The 22365-nt window shown below is 42.8% G+C and overlaps 2 protein-coding genes across 4 annotated transcripts; one reads left to right on the top strand and one right to left on the bottom strand.

The window, feature by feature from the left end:
* Positions 1–15: 15 nt before the first annotated feature.
* LOC309344351 (protein FAM107B-like) lies at positions 16–20698 on the bottom strand (the record flags this gene model as incomplete). 3 transcript variants are annotated; one of them, XM_081866669.1, is made up of 7 exons in its annotated part: positions 16–857; positions 7158–8123; positions 9335–9479; positions 11110–11257; positions 12955–12991; positions 16697–16855; positions 19014–19432. In XM_081866669.1, the coding sequence occupies 5 exons, from the start codon at positions 16718–16720 to the stop codon at positions 8007–8009; spliced, it is 471 nt and encodes a 156-aa protein (XP_081722795.1). In that variant the 3' UTR covers positions 16–857; positions 7158–8006. The 3 variants fall into 3 exon arrangements, with proteins under 3 accessions (XP_081722795.1, XP_081722794.1, XP_081722793.1); XM_081866668.1 differs by lacking the exons at positions 16697–16855; positions 19014–19432 and adding an exon at positions 20108–20698; XM_081866667.1 differs by lacking the exons at positions 16697–16855; positions 19014–19432 and adding an exon at positions 19440–19586.
* On the top strand, positions 19453–22105 carry TMEM167B (transmembrane protein 167B). The gene is made up of 3 exons (XM_081866682.1): positions 19453–19594; positions 19812–19943; positions 20705–22105. Exons 1-3 carry the CDS (start codon positions 19585–19587, stop codon positions 20785–20787), a joined length of 225 nt encoding a protein of 74 aa, XP_081722808.1. The 5' UTR covers positions 19453–19584; the 3' UTR covers positions 20788–22105.
* The last annotated feature ends 260 nt before the right edge of the window (positions 22106–22365 follow it).

Consider the following 22365-nt stretch of genomic DNA (forward strand, 5'->3'; position numbering starts at 1 on the left):
TGTGTGTGTGTGTAATATAAGTGTTCACTGTGCCTCCTATACATGAGCATACCCTTTGCCCTACCCCAGATATTGGATCCTTGGACAGGTTTTTTTTTTTTTTAGCTCATCTAGAAGTATGGTGGTCTTTTACACATTGCCAAAGTGGATGAAATTTGTCACACACCCCCCCCAAGGACAAAGATAGATTTGCATGTGTTAATTTGCATTCCCTTTTGGGAAGGACCTTAGCTTAGTGGAAGAGCATCTGCTTTGCATGCAGAAGGTCCAAGGTCCAATCCTTAACATCTCTCCAGGTAGGCCTGGTAAAGATTCTCTGTCGGAAATCTTGGAGAGTTGATGCCAGTAAATGTAGACAATACTGGGTAGAGGGACTCATGGCCTGACTCAGCATAAGGCAGTTTCCTATGTAAATATATAAATAATTCCTATTATTTAAATAGAAATACAATGCACCCCACCATAATGAGGAAGGCTGTGGCCAGGCGGCCTGTGTGTGCCTGTTCAGTCTGCTGCCTGGGGGCTGTTGACGGGCAACTTCAACGCCCTCCTCCCTTCTTTCCCTGCTTTGTCTTCAAACTGGGCTTGGACTGGCCAGCCCACCCAACAGAGGATGCCTTCAAAGAGAGGCGTGTGAAAGGGCGCATGGGCAGCCTGTCTCGAAGAGAGATCTATATAAATGATGAATAATAATGAGAGCAATAAGTGTAACGTTTGCTGAAACCAACTGATAGCAGCGTCTCCAGATGAACAGGTCAAATAGCATCATGAACTGTAACTCACCTCCTGCTAGCAATTTCGTTGTGGTTCTTACCAGTACTTCCAGATAAGATAAACAACCAGTCCTGCCTCCACACCTGCGTTTTTGTTTTTTTTGTTTTTTTTAATATTTTTATTAGTTTTACAGAATAAAAAAAGAAAAAAGATAAAGTACAAAAGTTTCATAGATCTTATTTCTTTTACAGAATCTTTTGGACTTCCCCACATCTTCCCGAGTCTGCATTATTTATAATACCAACTTCTGCATTTTGTTATCTTATTTCATCACTTATTGTATCTTTCATTTTGTCATATTACCCATTTCAATATATTTGTAACCCAATGTTCATAATACAAAGTCTTCAGCTATTTGTTATCTTATTTCATTACTTTTTGTATCTTTCAATTCATCATGTTACCAAAGTCAGAATTTTTATAACCGTGATCTTATGTATTTTAATTAAAACATAATACAATAAAACTTTTTCTTGATTTCACCTCTATCTTCTTGTACCTTGGTTTTCATTTCACCTAATTACCATTGCTGGGGCTAATATTTCCTAAAAAGTGCATTTTCTTAACATTCATACAACTTGTAGTATTTTTGCAAATAGTCCTTAAATTTTTTCCAGTCCTCTTCCATTGTTTCTTCTCCCAAGTCTCGGATTCTGCCAGTCATTTCAGCCAGTTCCATATAGTCCATCAACTGCGTCTGCCATTCCTCCAGTGTGGGTAAATCTTGTGTCTTCCAACACTTTGCGATGAGAATTCTTGCTGCTGTTGTAGCATACATAAAAAAGGTTCTATCCTTCTTTAACACATTCTGGTCTACAATGCCCAGAAGAAAGGCCTCCGGTTTCTTGGGTAAGGTATATCTAAATACCTTTTTTAACTCATTATAAATCATTTCCCAAAAGGCCTTCACTTTCGGACATGTCCACCAGAGGTGAAAGAATGTCCCCTCCGCCTCTTTACACTTCCAACATTTATTATCAGACAGGTGATATATCTTAGCAAGCTTGACTGGGGTCATGTACCACCGGTATATCATTTTCATAATATTTTCTTTCAGGGCACTACATGCCGTGAATTTCAGTCTGGTGGTCCATAACCTTTCCCAGTCATCAAACATAATGTTATGTCCAATATCCTGTGCCCACTTTATCATGGCGGATTTGACTGTCTCATCCTGTGTATTCCATTTAAGCAGCAAGTTATACATTCTTGAAAGTAATTTATCTTTAGGTTCTAACAATTCTGTCTCTAATTTCGATTTTTCCACCTGAAACCCAACCTTTTTATCTGTTTTAAAAATTTCCCGAATTTGAGCATAATGCAACCAGTCTCGCACCTTGCTTTTTACACTTTCAAAACTCTGCAGCTTCCAATTGTCACCAACTTTTTCGATTAGTTCCCAATATTTTGGCCAGTGGGCCTCCATGTTAAGTCTCTTACGTGCCTTGGCCTCCACCGGTGAAAGCCACCTTGGTGTTTTGCTCTCCAATAAGTCTTTATATTTTGTCCAGACCATAAAAATTGCTCTTCTAACAATATGGTTTTTGAACATTTTATGAACTTTAACCTTGTCATACCACAAATACGCATGCCACCCAAAAGCGTTATCAAACCCTTCCAGGTCTAGGACATCGGTGTTCTCTAACAAGAACCAATCTTTCATCCAGCAGAAGGCTGTAGATTCATAATATAACCTCAAGTCTGGCAGGGCAAATCCCCCCCTTTCTTTCGCATCTGTTAATATTTTAAACTTAATTCGGGGCTTTTTGCCCTGCCAAACGAACTTAGAGATATCCTTCTGCCACTTTCCAAAACATACCACTTTGTCCACAATCTGCAGGGTCTGAAACAAGAATAACATTTTCGGCAAAACATTCATCTTTATAGCTGCTATTCGGCCTAACAAGGAAAGTTTTAGTCTTGTCCAAATTTCCAAATCCCTTTTAATTTCTGACCAGCATTTCTCATAATTATCCTTAAACAGATTCAAGTTTTTAGAAGTCAGATACACCCCTAGGTATTTCACCTTTTTAACCACATTTAGTCCTGTCTCTTTCGAAAACTCATCTGCTTCTGTAGACGTTAAGTTCTTTGCTAAAACCTTAGTTTTTTGCTTATTCAGCTTAAATCCCGCCACCCGACCATAATCAGAAATTAAATCCAAAACTCTTTTTGTGCTAGGAACTGGCTCCTGTAGTGTTAGTACCAAGTCATCTGCAAATGCTTTCAATTTGTATTGTTTCACTCCGACCTCAATGCCCCGAACTGACCGGTCCTTTCTAATCATGTTCAAAAGCACCTCCAGGACCAAGATGAACAATAATGGGGATAGAGGGCACCCTTGTCGTGTCCCTTTTTCAATATTAAATTCCTCCGTCACCACATTGTTTACAATCAATTTAGCTTTTTGATCTGAATATATTGCTTCTATACCATTTTCAAACCCCCGTCCCACTCCCATCCCTTCCAAATTTTTCTTCATGAACATCCAAGAAATGTTGTCAAAGGCTTTCTCCGCATCAATAAAAATTAACACCGCTCTAGTGTTAATATTTGTTTGTAAGAGTTCCAAAATGTCAATAATGTTTCTCGTGTTGTCAAACAAATGCCTACCCGGGAGAAAGCCTGCTTGGTCTTTATGAATCACTTCATTCAATACTTTTTTAAATCTATTAGCCAAAATATCTGCAAAAATTTTGTAATCCACATTTAGGAGTGAGATGGGACGGTAGTTCTTAAGTTGAGTCTTTTCAGTTTCTGTTTTGGGAATCAATGTGATGAAAGCTTCTTTCCACGTTTCTGGTGCCCTCTTACCCTCCATGATCTGGTTACATACCTCCATCAAGGGTTGTGTCAAGTAGTCCTTCAAAACCTTATAATATTTGGAGGTAAGTCCATCAGGGCCTGGAGATTTGCCTAATTGAAGGTTCTGTATGGCACTCTCGATTTCCTGCTGTGAGACTTTGACATTCAGGATTGTTCTCATTTCCTGGGAAATTTTTTGTAATCCGTTAGTTTTAATAAATTGATCCATCTCAGATTCTTTCTGCGGCCCTTGTGCGTAGAGATCTTTGAAATATCTCTGGAAACATTTCCTGATTTCTTCAGGCTTCTGAACCATTCTCCCTTCAATCTCTAGATTTGTAACTGTATTTAGTTTTTGTCTTTTTTTCAACTGCCATGCTAGCAGTTTCCCACACTTGTTAGCTGATTCGAAAGATCTTTGTCTCATTTGTTTAATTTTCCACTCCACTTCTTGATTTATCAGTTTCATATATTGGGCCTGGAAAAATTTCACTTCTCTCAGCACTTCCTTAGACTTGGGCCTGGATCTTAATTTCCTTTCTCCTTCACTTATTCTCTCCAATATCTTCTGCTTCTTTTCATTCCAGAGTCTTTTCTTTACAGTGTTTTGTTGTATTAGAAACCCTCTCATAACCGCTTTGCTTGCGTCCCAGATTGTTCTTTTTTCCACCGTAGTGTTTAGATTTATCTCAAAGTAATCTTTCAAAGTTTTTTGGGCCTTCTTCACAAACTCCTGATCTCTAAATAAGGTGTCATTCATTTTCCATCGAAAGGATCCGGTTATATTTAGTCTCAATTCCATTTTCAAGGCATTATGGTCGGAGCAAGTTTTTGGGCAAATTTCCACTTTTCTAGTTTTGGGTGCCAGTCCTTTAGTTGTCCATATTTGGTCGATTCGTGTCCATGACAGATGAGCTTCAGAAAAGAAAGTTCCTTCTTTTCCTAAGGGGTTCTTGACTCTCCATATATCAATCAAATCCATATTGTCCGTCATTTCAAAGAAAGTTTTAGGTAGTCTGCCTTCTTTTGTTATATTTGCACTCTGCGACTTATCCATATTTACAGAGACAACCCCGTTCATGTCTCCCAACATAATAATGTTGTTATAGTCTAGATAGTCCAGTAGAGTCTCGTGCAACTTCTTAAAAAATTCCGATTTTCCATCATTTGGTGCATAAATTCCTAATATCAAAAATTTTTCTCCATGTGTATGAATTTCAATAGCCAAAATTCTGCCTTGTTCATCTTTAAATAGAAGTTTCGGTGACAGGCTCTCCTTTGCATATATCACTACTCCTCTTTTCTTGACTCTGTCCGAAGAAATAAATTCTTGGCCTAGCCTTTTATTGATTAACACTTTCCGATGGAGCCTTGTCACATGTGTTTCTTGCAGGCAAATAATGTCCAATTGTTCTTTCTTCAAAATGTGAAATACTTTCCTTCTTTTTTCTGGAGAATTTCCGCCATTTATATTCCAACTAAGAAGTTGCAGAGACATCCTGAATCAATTTATAGGCCTTACAATGGGGTGTCTAGGTCCCCCGTTCCCGGCGGTGGCAATGATGGTCCGGCTCCAGGCTGTTTGGTTCCTGGTGGTGGAGGTGGCCAGGACGCGACTGCTCCTTTCTGAAGGTCTTCCCCGTTGTCGTGAAGAAACTTCTGCTGATCCTCTGGTGTTCTAATTCTTACTTTCCTTCCTTTATAGCTAAATGATAGTCCTTGCGGGAACTCCCACCTGTAAGGGATTGTGTTGTTTCTCAACAGCTTTGCCAGTTCTATGTATGAGGCTCTAAGATCCAATAACAATTTAGGTATGTCTCTATAAATTTCAGCCTTTTTACCTTCTATCTCTAGAGATTTTTTGAAATGTAGGCCTAGTATCTTGTCTCTTTCTTCTCTTGATCTCAAAATAACCAGACAGTCTCTGGACTTGTCTTTCTTCACCGATCTGCCCAGTCTAAATGCAGTCACAATTTTAAAGTCTTTATCCTCTTCTATTCCCCAAAATTTGGAGAATAAAAGTGTCAAGAATCCCTCCAAGTTGCCTTCCTCCAATTCTGGGACAGCTCTCAACCTAAGGTTATTTTCCTTGTTTCTCAATTCAACCATCGACAGGTAGGCCTGTTGTTCCCCTGTCTTTGCAGAGGCTTGATTTCACCTTTAATCTCATCAACTTTTTTACTTGCTTGCTCCGCTTTTTGATAAGCTTCCACAGCTAATTTATGATTTTCAGCTGTTGCTCCTTGTAAATTCTCAATTGCCTGGGTATTCTGAGAGACCTTTTCAGATAATGCACTAATAGTGGATGTTGCTTGGTCTATTTTTTGTGATTGATTGTCCACTTTTTGGTTTAAAATTGCTAATTGTTCTAAAATTTGTTTCAAAACTGTGTCAGATCCTCCTGTTGCCATGTCCTCTTCAGCAGGCTGTTCGGCCTCCACCTCCTGTGCTATCAGGACGGTTGGAACAGATGATCTGCGGTGATGAGCTAAGGTTGTTTGGACAAGTTGCACAGGCTTCTTTTCTTTTTCTTTTTCTCTTTCTCTAGCTTTTGCTGCCCTTGTTTTCCCTGTGCCACTCATTCCACACCTGCCTCTTGTTCAAGGTCAAGTTATCCTTTATTCCATGAGAAAGCAAGTCCAGAGTACAAACAATTAAACCACAGAAATTCCAAACAAAGTATGTTTCCCAGGCCTCTGTAACTCCACAATCCTCTAGGGGGAGTATCTTAAAATTTCAGGGAAGGAAAGGATTTTTCCGCCATTTAAAGTTTCTATGTTCTCTTTTTTTTTAATTTGTAATTCCAAGACAAAAGGAAGATTCGCAGAGTCCTCTACTTTTTAGACTAAAGCTGCTAGGAGCCAGAGTGGTGATTGCAACAATATTTTAAACACTTAAAGTCTCAATGTATGTAGCAACTTAAAATCTTGTTACTGTAGTCCGCAGTTTGACAGCTCAGTTACGCACTGACAGCCCGACGACTTGCGTTCTTGAAACAAAGTTCCAAATACAAGTCCCGTAGGCAAAGATAAGATCTCTCTTAGTCTTTTAAATAAGAAGACTGCAAATTCTGTAAATGCACAATAGTTCCACTTTACAATGTTCCCTTAAACGCCTCAGCGCTCCTCTATGTCTATGCTTTGATCTTGTAAGCAGTATCGGGAGACGGACTTCCTTTTACGCGTCTCCCGTTTTCAAACCCGGAAAAAAATATTTTGAGTCCAAATTGTAGTTCACTTTACTCACGGGTATGTTACTTGCCAAATTGATGTTCACAGGAAGAAAGGTTGGCGCTCATCAGCAGCAGCCGCGCGGCTTCGCCTCCCGCAGAAAGAGCGATGAACTCACAGCGCCGCTCCCCCTTTCGCGCTCCGGAGCCCCTTACGGGGTCCCTTCGACACTTCTGGGGGGGTTCCTGGCGCCCGCCGAGTCCCACGGCCACGGGCTCCCTCTGCCCGTGGTTTTTCCTAACGGGTCGCCGCTATGCCGCAGCGAGCGACCCTTTTCTGCGGAGCCCCTCTTCAGAGAGTGAAGAGGACCGCCATCGCTGTTTCGCGCCGCCTCCGGAAGTCCCACACCTGCGTTTTTGAATCTTTGCCAGGCTAAGCTTGCATTTTTAACTCTTTGCCAGGCTAAGGAAGCTTCCCAACCCTTTCGCACCATCTCAAACCATCCCAAGTTCATCCGCCTGTTATTTGTGCCTCTACTTGAGTATCTCACCATCCTTAATGCTTTTCTCCTGGATGGTGACTGTGAGACACTTGAAATCGTTCCCTTAATTCTATAGGTAGGAAATTGAGGACAGCAGAAAACACTATCTGGTGTATATTATAGATCCATGATCCTAATACAGCTGCAAACATATATCTCCCCACTAGACCATTCATGTTTCTCCATGCCAAAGTTAGCTTTAATGGTGGGTTATATCTCAATCTAAGCATAGAAAATTTGACACTGGAGCTATCAGGTAAGAGTATTATCAACTTTTTTACAAAGAGAAAAGAGAGGCCTGGATCAGGTGGGAGCCTAGTAAGGCTTGGAATGCAAAAAATAAAAGAAGAAGAGTATTTTCTTTGTAATGATCCATTACTGAATAGCAAAACGAACAACAAACAACCCTCCCCCCCAAAAAAAAACTAAAAAGGCAGCCATGCCAAGTCACCGCCTCCACTGCAGATTCCAATCTGCCCTTTCATCTCCATGTTTCCTTAACTGTCATGGCTGAATGACAGCCAGCCTCCACCCAAAGCCACCACGAGGCTAGTCCTTGCTTCCGACTTTCTCCTGCTGCCCAGTGCCTGAGGTTAACCTGAGCAGGGGCTCTGCAGGCCAGCAAGGGGAGGCTGTGGTGCATCCTAGGATTCCTCCATGTGATCTTCCATCAAGGAGCCATTCGGATAGAAACTGCACTTGCGGTCACCTGGCTCTCATGTCTGCCTGATGTCCGTTTCTGTAGACAGCTTTATCTTCCTCAGGCTCTCTTTGACAAGGATGAACTCAGGCCGGCCATCTTGCTCGCCCTTCAAGACCAGCTCCCTTTCATACTGTAAAGGAGGGGAAATGTTCAACATCTTTTCATTGGTTCTAGCCAGAGAGACAATTCTGCACAAACATGAGGCTGCAGCCTATTGCAAAACAAACGCCCCTATTGTTTGATTAAATGAAAGTCGTACACTCACACCTGAGCTTCATTGACACTGGATTTAGCAGCAATTTTGATAGGACTGAAAATGCTTGAGGGAGGCATTGCTCCCCATGGTTTACACACACACACACACACACACACACACACACAGCTTTTGTCCCATTGTCACTTCTTTTTTTATTTTATTTTTTGCATTTTCAAAAACAGCATATTTAACTCCCTCCCCTCCCCCTGTCCCACTTACAACATGTGTGTGTGTGTGTATACACACACACACACCATATGACTTCCCTTCCACTCTTTTCCTGGTTCCTTTGCTTTTCTACTACTCCGCTTAATCCGCATCTTTTTAATCATCCAATTTGTTATCTATTAAATACTCTATTTCAACTCTGCTGGATTTACTCAAGACCTGCTAAGCTATGTTTTTGCTTATATTGGTTCTTAACATATTCAGTAAACATTGTCCATTCCTCCTTGTATTCCTTATCTTCATTTTTTCTTATCCTTTCGTCAGACCAGCCAGTTCAGCATATTCAAACGTTTTACACTTCCTTTCTTCCTTAGTGGGTTCTATACTTGCTCTCTACCTTTGTGTCCCATTGTCACTTCTGATTAAAACTGATTTGGTATGTTTTTGAAACAGTAAAAACACAGTAATATCTGCTTACCAGAAGGGAAGAGGTGCTTGGAGGACAGGGTCTGCGTAATATCAAAACTGTGTGTGTGTTTGGGCCTGGAAGGAGAACTGGCTATCTTTACTTCTGAAGATGAACGACGGAGAAGGAACTGAGAGAGGAGATGCTGGTCACACCTGAGGGGAAGGCTGCCACAAGGGAGAAGGGTTCTATACAATGTAGATACTACATCCCCTAATAATCCTGGGAACTGTAGTTTAAGGGTGCTGGGAATTGTATCTCTGTGGGGGTAAAATGGATTCTTTGTGATTAGATGCTGTTTTTGCTAGGAAGACAAATAAGCCTTGATGAGCTGGGTGTGTGTTAGGGATTAATAATATGGACTGATCACAGTAGGATGAAGGAGGTTATAAGACAAACTTGATGTTGTGATACATCCAGAAAAACTAACTGGGGAACGGATGGTAAAGACCTGGTCAAGCTTCTGCTGTCGTTTTCTCAGCTCTTCTTCCAGATCTGTCAAGGGCTTTTGGGTTTCTTCCTGCTGCTTCAGCTGCTTGATTCTTCTGGCTTCTAGAACTCTCTGAAGCTCGGGCTTGTGTTCTGGAAGGATCCCCCTACAGAAAGGACAACATAGCACAAAAGCAGAATTTGATGAGCCTTTCTTCTCTTCCACAATGCCTGTTATTCTACTCCCCCCTCCTTCATCCCATTGACTTTCACCAGATTCCATGATAACCCAGGTTTCTCCTGACAAAAGTTAACTATATTATGTTTGGGCACATGCTTAACTTATCAGACCTATGAAGAACTAAATATGGGCTCTGTAAGAATTGGACTGTTATATTCCAAGCCCTCCTCTTCCAGTGCCCAGTCAAGTCGATTGGGAGTCCCAGTGTGGTTTCTCTCCTGTGTATTGGGCAAAAATCCCTTTCTTATTTGGCTCAGTGGACACCCGAGTTGCCATACTGGATGCTAGATTTAGGTGCTTTTGAGAGAGATCCCATGGGCCCACACCCAACAGAGATTGTGCTACTTATTTTATTTACACTTGGTGTTTTGTGCCTTGGTTTGTGGATCCCTGCAGCATCCTTTCCCGATTTTGCAGCACCCCCTCCAAAAGAATAATAGGAGCTGTAGTTTATCCATCACAGAGCTACACCTCCCAGCACTCTTAAACTACAGCTCCCAGGATTCTTTGGGGGAAGTCACATGCCTTAAATGTGCTTTAAACACAGGGCTGGCCACTCATGAGACAAGGTGCGGCCACCACTTTGGGCAGCAGGATCCAGAAGGACAACCAATTGGGCCTCCAAGGAATACATCACTTGCTGCTGCTCCTGCTGCTGCAATAGCAGCGATGGCTATGGCATGCTCCTTGGAGGCTAGATCTGCCTCCTCCTCAGCAGCCCCTTCCCAATGCCACCTCTTTGCAAGTAGGAGGCATTACTGGTCTCCATCCACCGCTAGGGAGGAAATGGCGGGGGCTGTTGCCATATTTTGAAGAGCAAAAAAGAGGACACATTTGCAGACTTCTACTTATAACTATAGGGATGCGGGTGGCACAGTGGTCTAAACCACAGAGCCTAGGGCTTGCCGATCAGAAGGTCGGCAGTTTGAATCCCTGCAACGGGGTGAGCTCCCGTTGCTCGGTCCCAGCTCCTGCCAACCTAGAAGTTCGAAAGCACGTCAAAGTACAAGTAGATAAATAGGTACTGCTCTGGCGGGAAGGTAAATGGCATTTCCGTGTGCTGCTCTGGTTTGCCAGAAGTGGCTTAGTCATGCTGGCCACATGACCTGGATGCTGTCTGCGGACAAACGCCAGCTCCAACGGCCTATAGAGCAAGATGAGCGTGCAACCTCAGAGTCGTCCACAACTGGACCTAACGGTCAGAGGTACCTTTACCTTTACTTATAACTATGACAACTCTACCCATGAAAAAGAGGACACATCCTGGAAAAAGAGGACATATGGCAACCCTCTGGAATCTCCTAGGTTCTACACCACCCTGGTATGATTCAGAGCAGCCCCTGCCCTCTGGCAGCCTTGGATTCTCATGCCAACGGGCATGTAAGATTGATTTGTTTCCCCGCCTTGTTCCCAATGCAGATCTTCACTCAACTTTTCTTCCCTTGCCAGGGAGGCACCATTTTGTGGTACACCTCAGGGGCCAATGCATGGTATGTTCTCTGTTCAAAGCTTTAGTGCCTAAACTACTGCAATTCCTGGATTAAAGACACTCTCACCTCCTTTGAGTGAAAATCAGTTCCCGGTGCAACTCCCGATGGTGCTTGGACTCCCTCACTGGGTTTGGCAGTTTCTTAGGCTCAATGAGGCTCCTGTGGCTTTCAGATGCCTGGTAAGTGCCATGCTCAAAGCTTCTGCTGTCTCCTTCTGGAACATAATGGCATGACAACAGTTTTGAAGCCTTCAGAAAATCCATTACAAACTTACCTCTCTGCTTTCATACTGTAAATTGGCTACAAAGCTGTTCAGCATCAATTTGTTGAAAGTATTTTTAACCTGCTCTTCTTTAAGGGTTCCAGAGTGGTGTAAAGTAGGACCTGATGTCAACAGCACTCTCCCCACAGAGAGTCATTCTCTCTTCCCCTCTGAATCCCTGGCCTCACCCACTGAAGATGGGGGAGTCTGACCCCCAGCGTCATAACACCCTGAAGCTGCTCCCTCTCTGGTCCATGGGTGGGGCTAGGTTGGTCTTCCCGTTGCTGTTTTCTTAAACCATGTTGTCCCCTAACTATTCCAGTAGTGAGCTGTGGAAAGATCTCTAAATGTTAATTAAATGGCTTGGATAGGCATATCATACTGTAGATCAGGGGTCAGCAACCTTTTTCAGCCGTGGGCTGGTCCACCATCCCTCAGACCATGTGGTGGGCCAGGCTATTATTTTGAAGGGGAAAAAATGAACGAATTCCTATGCCCCACAAATAACCCAGAGATGCATTTTAAATAAAAAGACACATTCTACTCATGTAAAAACTTGCTGATTCCCGGACCGTGTGCAGGACGGATTGAGAAGGCGATTGAGCCGGATCCGGCCTGCGGGCCTTAGTTTGCCTACCCATGGTGTAGATCTTCCTCAATACCTGGGGCTTACAGAATGACTTGGTTGAGAACAAGTCAATTCACATGCAGTTGAAGTGTGGGCTTGAATGCACTTCCATTTCTGAGATGCTTTAAGACAGGGTTGGCATTGTAATGCAAATGACACATCAGGTCAGTCACAGATGGTCCATCAAGACTTCTGTTATGTTAAGTCTTCCACACAGATTATTATTATACAAATGCACCCCCATGTGGCGAAATCACAAATTCCACCACTGAGCATTTCAGTACCTGAAATCTATGGTTGCTACCTCTTTTTTCACCACTCCGGAGCACATTTACACCATTATTTAACCATGAAAACCTTGATAAACTGTTTATAACTCCATTAAAAAATGACCGTGTGAATGACATTTAAAATAAGAAATTTTATTTGGGTTTTTAAAAAGTTTCACAAGGTGATGGAAAAGCTGGACAGAATGGAATGAACACATGCAATACTGGCAAGGACCTGGAAGAGAATCACCCAGCATTCCCTACCTCTAACAAAGCAGTCCCCGCCCCCAATAGCACAGAGCTTTCAGCAACAAGAAGCTAAATAAAGGGGCACACTTATTTTGATCATATGCAAAAAGCCTTTAGACTCCAAAAGCGTACTTGGGGCAAGTTCCAATAGTCACAGGCTGAATAGATGCCATTCTTCTATGCATCATACAACAGACTTTTGCTGCTATGGCCAATTAATATATTCAGTGAGTAAGAGGAACACAAGCCCCATTTTTTTCACCCCCCAGGTCGCAATGCTTGCATAGTTTCTCCCCATATTTATAACCACTTCCCCTGCTTTTTGCTTAGGATTGTAGGACAGACAGCTGGCCCCCACCCATGTATAAAGGTAAATGTCACATGCACTGCACTGCCCACTTTTATCTTTGGCCACACCCACCACTGGCATGCACTCCCCGCATAAGAGAATGTAGCCCTTGGATTGAAGAGGGTACCCCCACCCTGCTGTAAAATACTCTTACCTGGGTTCAGACTGCTCTTCTGAGTTCTGTATTCACCCTGGAACAGAAAAGGCAGCATTTCAAAAAGCAATGGAGCAACAAATGCTTGCACTTCTGCTTTCACCACACTTGTGTCCCAGGGGTATAGTGCTCACCCTGGTTTGGTTTCCTTTGAAAGGAGATCCTGGGAGGCTTATGACATTTTATAATATTGCAGTTTGTTTACAAATATACAAGTGGAGGCAAACAGCTGAAACACTCCAGTGCCTGGTGCTCGATCTCCAGCTCTTTCACTGGCCAATGCATGAAGGTTTTATACCAAAGTCTCTGTGAAAAATAAAGCTCTTTGCCAATGTTACTAAAGTGCTGTGAAATTAGCAGGTGAAAGGAGCCAGACAGAATAAAATGCAGACCATATTTGGGCCAGTCACTATAACATACCCTCTAGCTGAACCCAAAATCATTAGAAGAACCCTCATAATCACCTGCCTGCCTTCTATTGGAAAGGAGTCCAGATACTACAGTTTGCTTCTGGCTCTGGAATACCCAGCTGCCGCTCACAGACCTTCCTTCCTTTGCAAATCAAGCTTTTCCGTCATCCACAGTGCTAATAGACTGCCTTACGTCTGATGCCTGTGCATTTTCCTAACCCCATGTTACTTTCTGTATGACATTAATTTGCCCAACCCTTCTATTTTGCTCTGATCATTCACACAGGATCATCTCAACCTGATGAAGCTATTCTGGATCCCTCGGTCTCTCTGTGCAGCTTTGAAAGATTAGGTTTTCCATCTCCGATGAGATTTCCCTTTTAAGCCACTGCTGATTAGCCTGTCATCTGTCAGGCTCAGGTTTGTGGCCGCCTCATCCAAAGTAAACAATGCAAGACTATTATAATGGCATAGATGCCAGCAGGCCTATCCTGCCTGTTCCCAGGCATTTAATGGACACTGAGAAGATACTAACAACACATGGGGGGGGGCATTATACAAGAGCGTTCTGAGCTTCTGCCCAGGCATCCTCATTACTTTTCCCCTGCATGGTCTTACAGAGGAACAAATGAGTACTTCTGTTAATGTACCTGCACATAGACTTTCAGCAGGTCAGACAAAACCAACCTCTATTTCTTCTACATCCTAATCATATGGAGCTGCGGGCAAAGCAGAACATCCCTAACACATATCCAGGGCCCGTCCAATACATTTTGCTGCCTGAGACAAAGGATATGATAACACAAACAATCTCCCCACCATATATTCCACCATAGAGAAGCTGACCAGACAGGCAGTCAAATCTTACTTCAACACTTGTGGTGAGGCAGTGTCCACCATTGAAACTGAGGGCAACAGGCTAGCTCAGAGCATGCTCTGTCCTCCAAAACCTTGCTGCTGCCTGTTCAGTCACTGCCCTGCCTGGTACCCATTTGCTGCCTGCTCAGACAAAGGATGCCTCAGCATCAGTCATGTGTGCCAAGAAATGCATTCACATACATAGTGCCTACTGGGGTGTGTAGCCTGGGCTGGCTGCCTCTCTTCCTGTTTGCTAGGTCAAGGCTCTTCACTGGGAGATAATTAGGTGAGACTGCTGGCCTCTGCCAGAGTGTCAGTTCAGGAGGATGGGAGAAATGGCTGGGTGGGTTCAGGAGCAATTGGGGGTGGGGCAGTTGCATTCACTACCTGAGACAGCTGCTTCCCTCCACCTAATCATTGGGTTGGCCCTGCCTGATCCTTACAGGTTTAAATCTCCAAAGACAAACAACACATTTGCTAGAGGAATGTACTGCAGCAGCAGCAGATTGAATGCATCATTCAGGGAAAAGACAAACATTCCTGTTAGGGATTTCTTAGATGCCAAGTTTTAGCAGTTATGCTTAAAGAATAGCATGTGCTGCTCCCCTTCACCTGATGTGGCTCTTTCCCTGGAAAACTAGCTCAGCTGCTTTAAAGTTGTCCTCAAAACCATCATCTCCATGCCTATGAAGTTCAGGAACATAAATGCAGCTTCATCAGTATTCCTTCTGCCTTTAGACGCAATCTCTCCCCTTTTATTGAAATGTTGATCAGTGTTGCTTTGCTCTGCGCCGATTAAAAGCTCATCCATACTGTTGCTTTATGTGGATAATGTGCCCTCATTAATTCTCCATTGTCCATATGATGTTATCCTTCCCACACTTTCCCCTCCCTTGATCTGGATTTTTTCACACCCTCTCCTTTTCAGAGCATTCCTATGAGCAAATCCAGGTTGAGGGAGGGGAACTTGTGGGAAGGAAGTGCTACAGAGATAGTCCTATGGATGGTGGAGAATTCATGGAGGTACAGGAAACTTACTACCAAATTAAGCGACAGTTTGAGTGAGCCCTAAGAAAGAAAAAGTGTCATCTTGCTTCAGCTGAAGTGTGAACAAACCATCTCTAAAAGTAGCCTTTCTGGCAGATCTACCTCATCCCTTTCAATTAGGATTTTGGTTAGGTGGCTGTGGAGGGATAGGTTCAGTGGATCAACGTAAGAGTGAAAATGATGACTAGACATAGAAGCAGGATTAAGTATAATCTAGGAGTTTATCCCTGCAGGAGGTTGTTTTGCGGGGGCAAGAACTGTTTCCTTCACCTGTATGTAACAGGACAGGTCTGGCACAATTACTTTTTGCACCATTACAGCCCTGTGTTGAAGAGAGGTCACCAGAGGATTAACACAAAGCATGTGTATGACACTATGTCCATCTGCACTGTGGGTGAACAATAGTTCCCATCTTTTGCAATTCTGAGAAATATGCCAGCACCGTTTTCTAGTGAGTGAGATGCCACATCCTCTACATAGTCCAGATGTAATGGAGGGTTTAGTCTTTCTGTGAGTAGCCTAACAATTGAACAATATGTTTATTCCCTATCTTGGCTTTTCAGTAAATGTAAGAGAAATGTGTGGTTCAGTGCTAGAGGAGGGTAAAGGTAAAGGACCCCTGGATGGTTAAGTCCAGTCAAAGGCGACTGTGGGGTGAGGCACTCATGAGAGGGAGAAACAGGAGACAGAGGAGGAGAGGAAATATAAAGAGAAATTGCTTCTAAGGCAGAAGCAGCCTTGTTGGTGCTCACATTTAAAAATAAATAAATGTATTTGCTCTCACACTGTAGGACACCAGTGGGGGGAGTACTTAGCCCCTAATGAAGCTCTAATAGTGAAATGGTGCAGCTATAGGGAGTACAGCCTGCCCTGTACCCCATATGGTGCCTGTTCCATCCCCAGTGGTCAAGGAAGATTCAGTGGCCAGGCTGGGTGGCTGCTGTTCCTGGAATAGAAGGGATGGCATCTTGTCCTTCACTTCAGGAAGCAAAATGACTTGGGCCAGCCCTGAGGTCTAATATACAGTATATTGTTCATTTCAGATTTAAACCATTATACTTACTTAATGATTCATACTACACAAAGCCCATCCACTCATCAGTTTAGAAGCAGTCAAGATGAAACGATTAAGCCCAAATAAAAAGGTCATATAGTATTTCTAATAAAAGCTCAGGGTTAAGCTTCCAAGAGCCCCCAGCAGATGAATATTCCACAGTTGTCAGCCATCAGAAACACCTCTGCCTCTCGAGAGATTGCTTTCTAGATTGCCATATTGCCATGCTTCTGTTGTCATATAGACTTAGTTCAAAGACTGTATACGCAACAGAATGTGGCCGACTGATCAAAAAGATCTCATCATGATGTCAGGGATATGACAGACACAGGCTTCATCCCCTTATCAGACCATCAACAAGAAAGCTACTCACCCGTTTTGACTGTGAGGCCCCCATGGCACTGACTGGAGGAAGCTTTTCCCTCCTCACTCTCCTTTCCTTTAAAGCTGTGCAACGTTGTCTCTGAAGTACTTACTGTGCCAGAACAGTTTAGCACTGGGCTTCACTTTCTTCTAGAAAAACACCTGTGAACTAAGTCCTCCTGTTGATTTTCTTGGCAGCGGAGACGGTAATGTGATTGTGGATGGGCCCTGCTTCTTTTAGCAGGCTCTTCACAAAACCTATTAAAGCCCTTAGACTAATCCCTGGGTGTGTTGTTGGATGTAAAAAAAAAAAGGGGGGGGGACAGGTGTCATGTGACATGTTCCTTTAAGAACCTTTGGCTGATTAAGCAGAGGATGTCATTTTTAAGTCTGGAACGCTGAAACATTTCCTAGGGTATCAACAAGGTTCAGCAGAAAATGGATTATTGAATTATGCACCCTTTAGATTATTACAAATCAGATAAAGTTGTTGGGGCTAACATCTTAACAGAGCAATCCTAAACACCTATTACATTGCTGGGTCTGATGATTTGCTATTACTGCTATAGCTCAGCTGAGAAAGGGGCACACACATGGGTAGAAAATACCAAATTGGTGCCCATAGAATCTCTAGAAGCTTCACCAGTGCTGCTGCCAATGCCCACCTGCTGCCCCCATACAGTAGCTACCAATTAACTCACTATGGACGTGACCCCAGTGCAGGAATTTTTTGTTCATGCCATTTATGAAGATTACATTCTGTTATACTGCATTTTGTGATTCTGTACCAGTGTATGAAAAATTGCCATTCCTAAATGAATCCAGAATCTTTGGAATTCTGGAACTGCCTCCAGTTTCTTTTCAACAAATAAAATTCTCAATAAAGAGAGGATGGGGAAGCAGCTTGTATAACCCACATATTTTATTTTATAGCACATTCCTATACACACCCACTCAAAAGTCACAGTAAGGCTGTATCCTTACTGTCACAAGGGGCCTTCCTTCTGAGTTCTTATTGATAAGACTGGACACTCCATTAGTTTTGTGCATGTGGTAGCATAGCAGTGTGACTAGAGATTAGAATGCTACTGCTACAGCACTATTTTTAGTGTTGTATGGCGGGGGCGGGGGCAGGGGGAGGTGTCTGCTTATCATTTCCCTACCAGATGAGCCTTCTGTTTTGGCCAGATGGCTTAAATTGGAGATGCACAATTACCGGTACCCATCCCTCTAGTGAAAGCATAATTTCTATTGTGTCCATTATCCCTTCTCTTCTTTCTCCCACTAGTATTTGCCCTATCCATAGAACTTCAATGAGGAAAAGGTTTCACATGTTCTGAGCCCTTTACGCTACCCCATGAAGATAAGAAAGCAGCCTTGCCTAGTTAAAAACATCATTAAAAAACCAGTCAATCTTGGAATGATGTGGATCCCTATTGACCTCTTTTAGAATGGTAAGAATGCACTGTATCTTCATACAAGTAAGCAATGGATTTGGGGAATGGGGCTGACTGGATGGTTGAGATTGCTCTGAATCTTTGGAACTCCCTATTGATATTTAAGCTGACACACTTTACTGCTTTAGACACCTGCTGAAAATGTTTGTATTCCAGCAAGCCTACCCAGACATTACTGTGTGTGTGTCCTGATTTTATTTTTTATTAGTAATTATTTTTTATTATTCTTACACACTGTTTATTTTTTTAAATAAGTAGTTTTATATTTTTTAAGTATCCTACCCTTTTATGCTGGTCTATGACGTTTTTGATGCGGGTGGCACTGTGGTCTAAACCACAGAGCCTAGGGCTTGCTGATCAGGTCGGTGGTTTGAATCCCCGCGACAGGGTGAGCTCCTGTTGCTCGGTCCTTGCTCCTGCCGACCTAGCAGTTCGAAAGCATGTCAAAGTGCAAGTAGATAAATAGGCACCGCTCCAGCGGGAAGGTAAACAACGTTTCCGTGTGCTGCTCTGGTTCGCCAGAAGCAGCTTAGTCATGCTGGCCACATGACCCAGAAGCTGTACACCGGCTCCCTCGGCCAATAAAGCGAGATGAGTGCTGCTACCCCAGAGTCGTCCGTGACTGGACCTAACAGTCAGAGGTCCCTTATGACCATAATAAAGATTTGTATTGTAAGTGGTTTATATATTTTTTGTTTTTGCTTTAATTATATGTGAATATTGAGCAGCATTGCAGTCTGTTAGATTATTTCATCAGTAGTGCTCGATTAGGTGACAGCTCTTGGAAGTACAGTCTAAGTCCCTGTCTGAGGAACGATTATAATGCACTGTAACTCCTACTCCCCTGTCTATAATATGGAGGTAAGTAACACTGGACTACATGGCAGGGTTGTTGTAAGCGTTGCTCCCCGCATTAGCTATGAGAAAATTATAACAATATTGAGCAGTTTATTTTTCTGCTACTACAGAATCATCTGCATGGCGATTAAGAAAAAATAGCTAGAAGAAAGGTGAGCCCGCCCCATTCACATGTTCGCATCCCACAAGAAGATCGAGTTTAAAATACTCCCGTCCCCTTTTGTGTGTGTGCGTGGCTGCCAAACAGCACTTCAACAACACAGTCCCGGATTTCTGCACTTTTTTTTTTTTTTTTCAAACAAAAGACAGCACGAAAACAAAAGATAGCAGGAAATCCGGTCGCGAGACCCGCCGCTGAGAAGCCAGGGCGCTCTCGAAACAAATCGACCAGCCGTCCTTCTGCTAGTGCTGCCTTGATGCCGCGACACGCGCACCCACCTTTCTAGGAAGAGGCGAACCATAGAGAGCGCTCCATCGCCGGAGCTCTATTGGCGGCACTGGAAGTTCCGGTGCCGCGCTGGCCGTTCGTTCATTCTGGGCGATGCGGTGACGAGACCTGGTCTGGGCCTTGCGGGTTTCCGTCATGGCTAACGGTGAGACGGGTGGCGTGAGGGTTTGCCTCAGCGCCTTGTTCCTCCTCCCTGACTAACTGCCACCCCCACCTTCCAGAGCGGGGCGGCGCCCTCGGGGCGAGGAGCAGAGGCTGGCCTGGGGGCTTCTTCGCTAGACCCCCCCCCCGCTGCCCGCCCCCCTTAAGAGCCGGGAGGCCCTGACTCAAGACGCCCTGACTCTTTCTCTCTTCCCTTGCAGTGTATTCGCTGGACGGGCTGCTGGTGTTCGGGTTGCTCTTCGTGTGCACCTGCGCCTACTTCCGGAAGGTGCCTCGGCTGAAAGTGTGGCTGCTCTCGGAGAAGAGGGGCGTCTGGGGGGTATTCTACAAAGGTAAGCCTCTCGCTCTCAACCCCAGGGATCAACCGGGAGGGAAGGCGAAATGGGTGGGAGCAAGTCTGGGCAGCCTTCACAAACTGCCAGGAGAGGAAGAAGTTCTTTGCCTATTTCATGCCATAAAATGTTCATACCATAAAATGTTCAACAAACAAACAAACTTTCAAGGAAATGTTCCTGATAGTTGGTAGAATGGAGTTAAGTTTAGGAAGCGTCTGCATTGTGACTTGGGATGCATCACAACAGGCTTGTTGATCAGAGAGTGGGGGTTTGTTGATTGGTTCTATGGTGAGTTTTGAGAGCTGTTTTTTTGAGGAGCGTGGGGAACCACTTGTTCCTAGGATCTCTAGGTTACAACAGGACAAGTGCACAATAAATCTTGGTTCTCAGCTTCATTCTTTTAATTGCTTAAGAGCAAACAAAATTGTTAAAGCTGCTGTAAAAAAAATACTAACTTCAGTAGAACAGAACTTAGTAAGTGGTAAGCAACAAGTACTCAGTGAGGTAGAACTTCTTACTGTTCAATTCAGACAGAATTTGCATCTCTCCCCACCCCTATTAACCATTTCTAATATGGTCACTAGGCAATTACTTGGTGGGGAATTTGGATTTCCAGCATAGTTGAGTTTGATGCCCTTGCTTTAGTTTATGTGGTAATAAAGACGATCTCGTGCTTATGCTAAATTCTCACAAAAATTCTAAGAAGTAATGTGTGCTCTATACTGTTACAACTTGTAAATGTCTCTCTTGTTTTCCAGCGGCAGTGATTGGTACTAGACTCCATGCAGCAGTGGCAATATCCTGCATTGTAATGGCTTTTTATGTCCTCTTTATAAAATGAATCTCAGCACTTCAGATGGACAGTGTTGTTTGAATGAAGATGCTAAAGAAGGCATATCTCTTTTGCTTCAGAGGACAAAATATCTCTTAGAGGAACTGACACAGAACCCTGCACAGATGTCAAGGGGAAATTCTTCTATGACCAAGCCTTTTTTGAGACCAAGGGAGTGGCTTTTATAACAGCAACCATCGTCTGTGCTTCTAGTAAGCTTGAAAATGATCAACAAAGATTGTTTTATGTGCAGATTCTTAAAATCAATACTACAATTTGCACAAGGAAAACCATCAAATGTTTGTTGCAAATGGAAGTGAATAATTATGTTTCCAGAATCTAGCACAGTATAGAGGGGGGAAGGATTTGCATTCCTGGTGTTTTAAAGGGAATTGCTCTAAATCCCAAAAATGTAATAATGAACAGCAAAGTACAGGTGTGGATTTTGCTTTCATTGGCTTTTTTTCTTTTATTAATGCACTTTTAAGATTGGAGGATAAAGCTATCATAAAAATTAGTAACTGGATATGGTAAACTAGCTAGTAATAGAGTAAAATCTTTGCACAGTTCAAAGAAGTGTTTATGCACTTTTTACTCTTGAAGGAAAACACCAATCTGAATCACAAAGGAAATAAAATACTGTTTGGTGATATATTTGCACCACCTTGGCATAATTAACAGCCTTACCACCTCTTGCAAACAGCCAAGAATGGCTGAAATGCTGCAAGTTCTGTAGCACACAATTAACAATTGACAACAATTCAAACATACCCAGTTTTTGGATGTTGCTGTGTAGGAGAAAGCAATGGGGACATATGCTGTTACATAAGTTAATAGATGTTAAAATGTTTAAATTACATTTAAAGATCGTAACTTGTATATTTTGGAAAGTGTATAGACTTTAAAGGTGAAAGATTTATGTTTGCTTTCTTTTTTTAATGATTCCCTTTTATGTTCTTTTTCTTCTTCACTGTCCTTATTTGAATTGTACTCCCTTTTAACCTTGTCCTTACATTATAGGAAGTCATCATCTAGAGTAGAAGCAGCTACAGTAGAAGCAGTAAAAGTGCATGTTTTATTTTAAGTTTTCAGTGTTGAAAACACTTGATGGACAGAAATTCACAAGTAACTTCAGGACTGGGGCATTTTTAAAAAATCCATAGTTTGCATAAAACTGAAAAGGCAAGTTTGTATGTCATCACAGACAGGAACTGTCTCTTACCGCATTTTTATAAATTGGCAAGGAGTACACTGGAGCCCTAACTGGGCCTTTGGGTATTTCAGAAGTATGTGTGTGAATAAACCTGCCTTATTTTTCTTCCCCATACTTTGTATCTAATAGCCTCTTGACATTTTATTTCTTATTTTCATGGGTGGGAACTGAAGGAATATCAATGAATTCTACCAGCTGCATGTTCCAGGGAACTGAGAAAGCAAAAACCAAGTTTATTGCTCACATAATGTTCAATTCCTGTTTAGAGTGGTATTTGATTTGAGAGTGGTTTTCTGATACTAAAATTAAGATGTTTTCAACTTCAAAATAAGTATAAAAGCACAGACTCAATGCAATACAGAACAAATAAAATT

This window comes from Podarcis erhardii (genome assembly GCF_964252035.2).
Source record: "Podarcis erhardii genome assembly, chromosome: 6".
Lineage (NCBI taxonomy): Eukaryota > Metazoa > Chordata > Lepidosauria > Squamata > Lacertidae > Podarcis > Podarcis erhardii.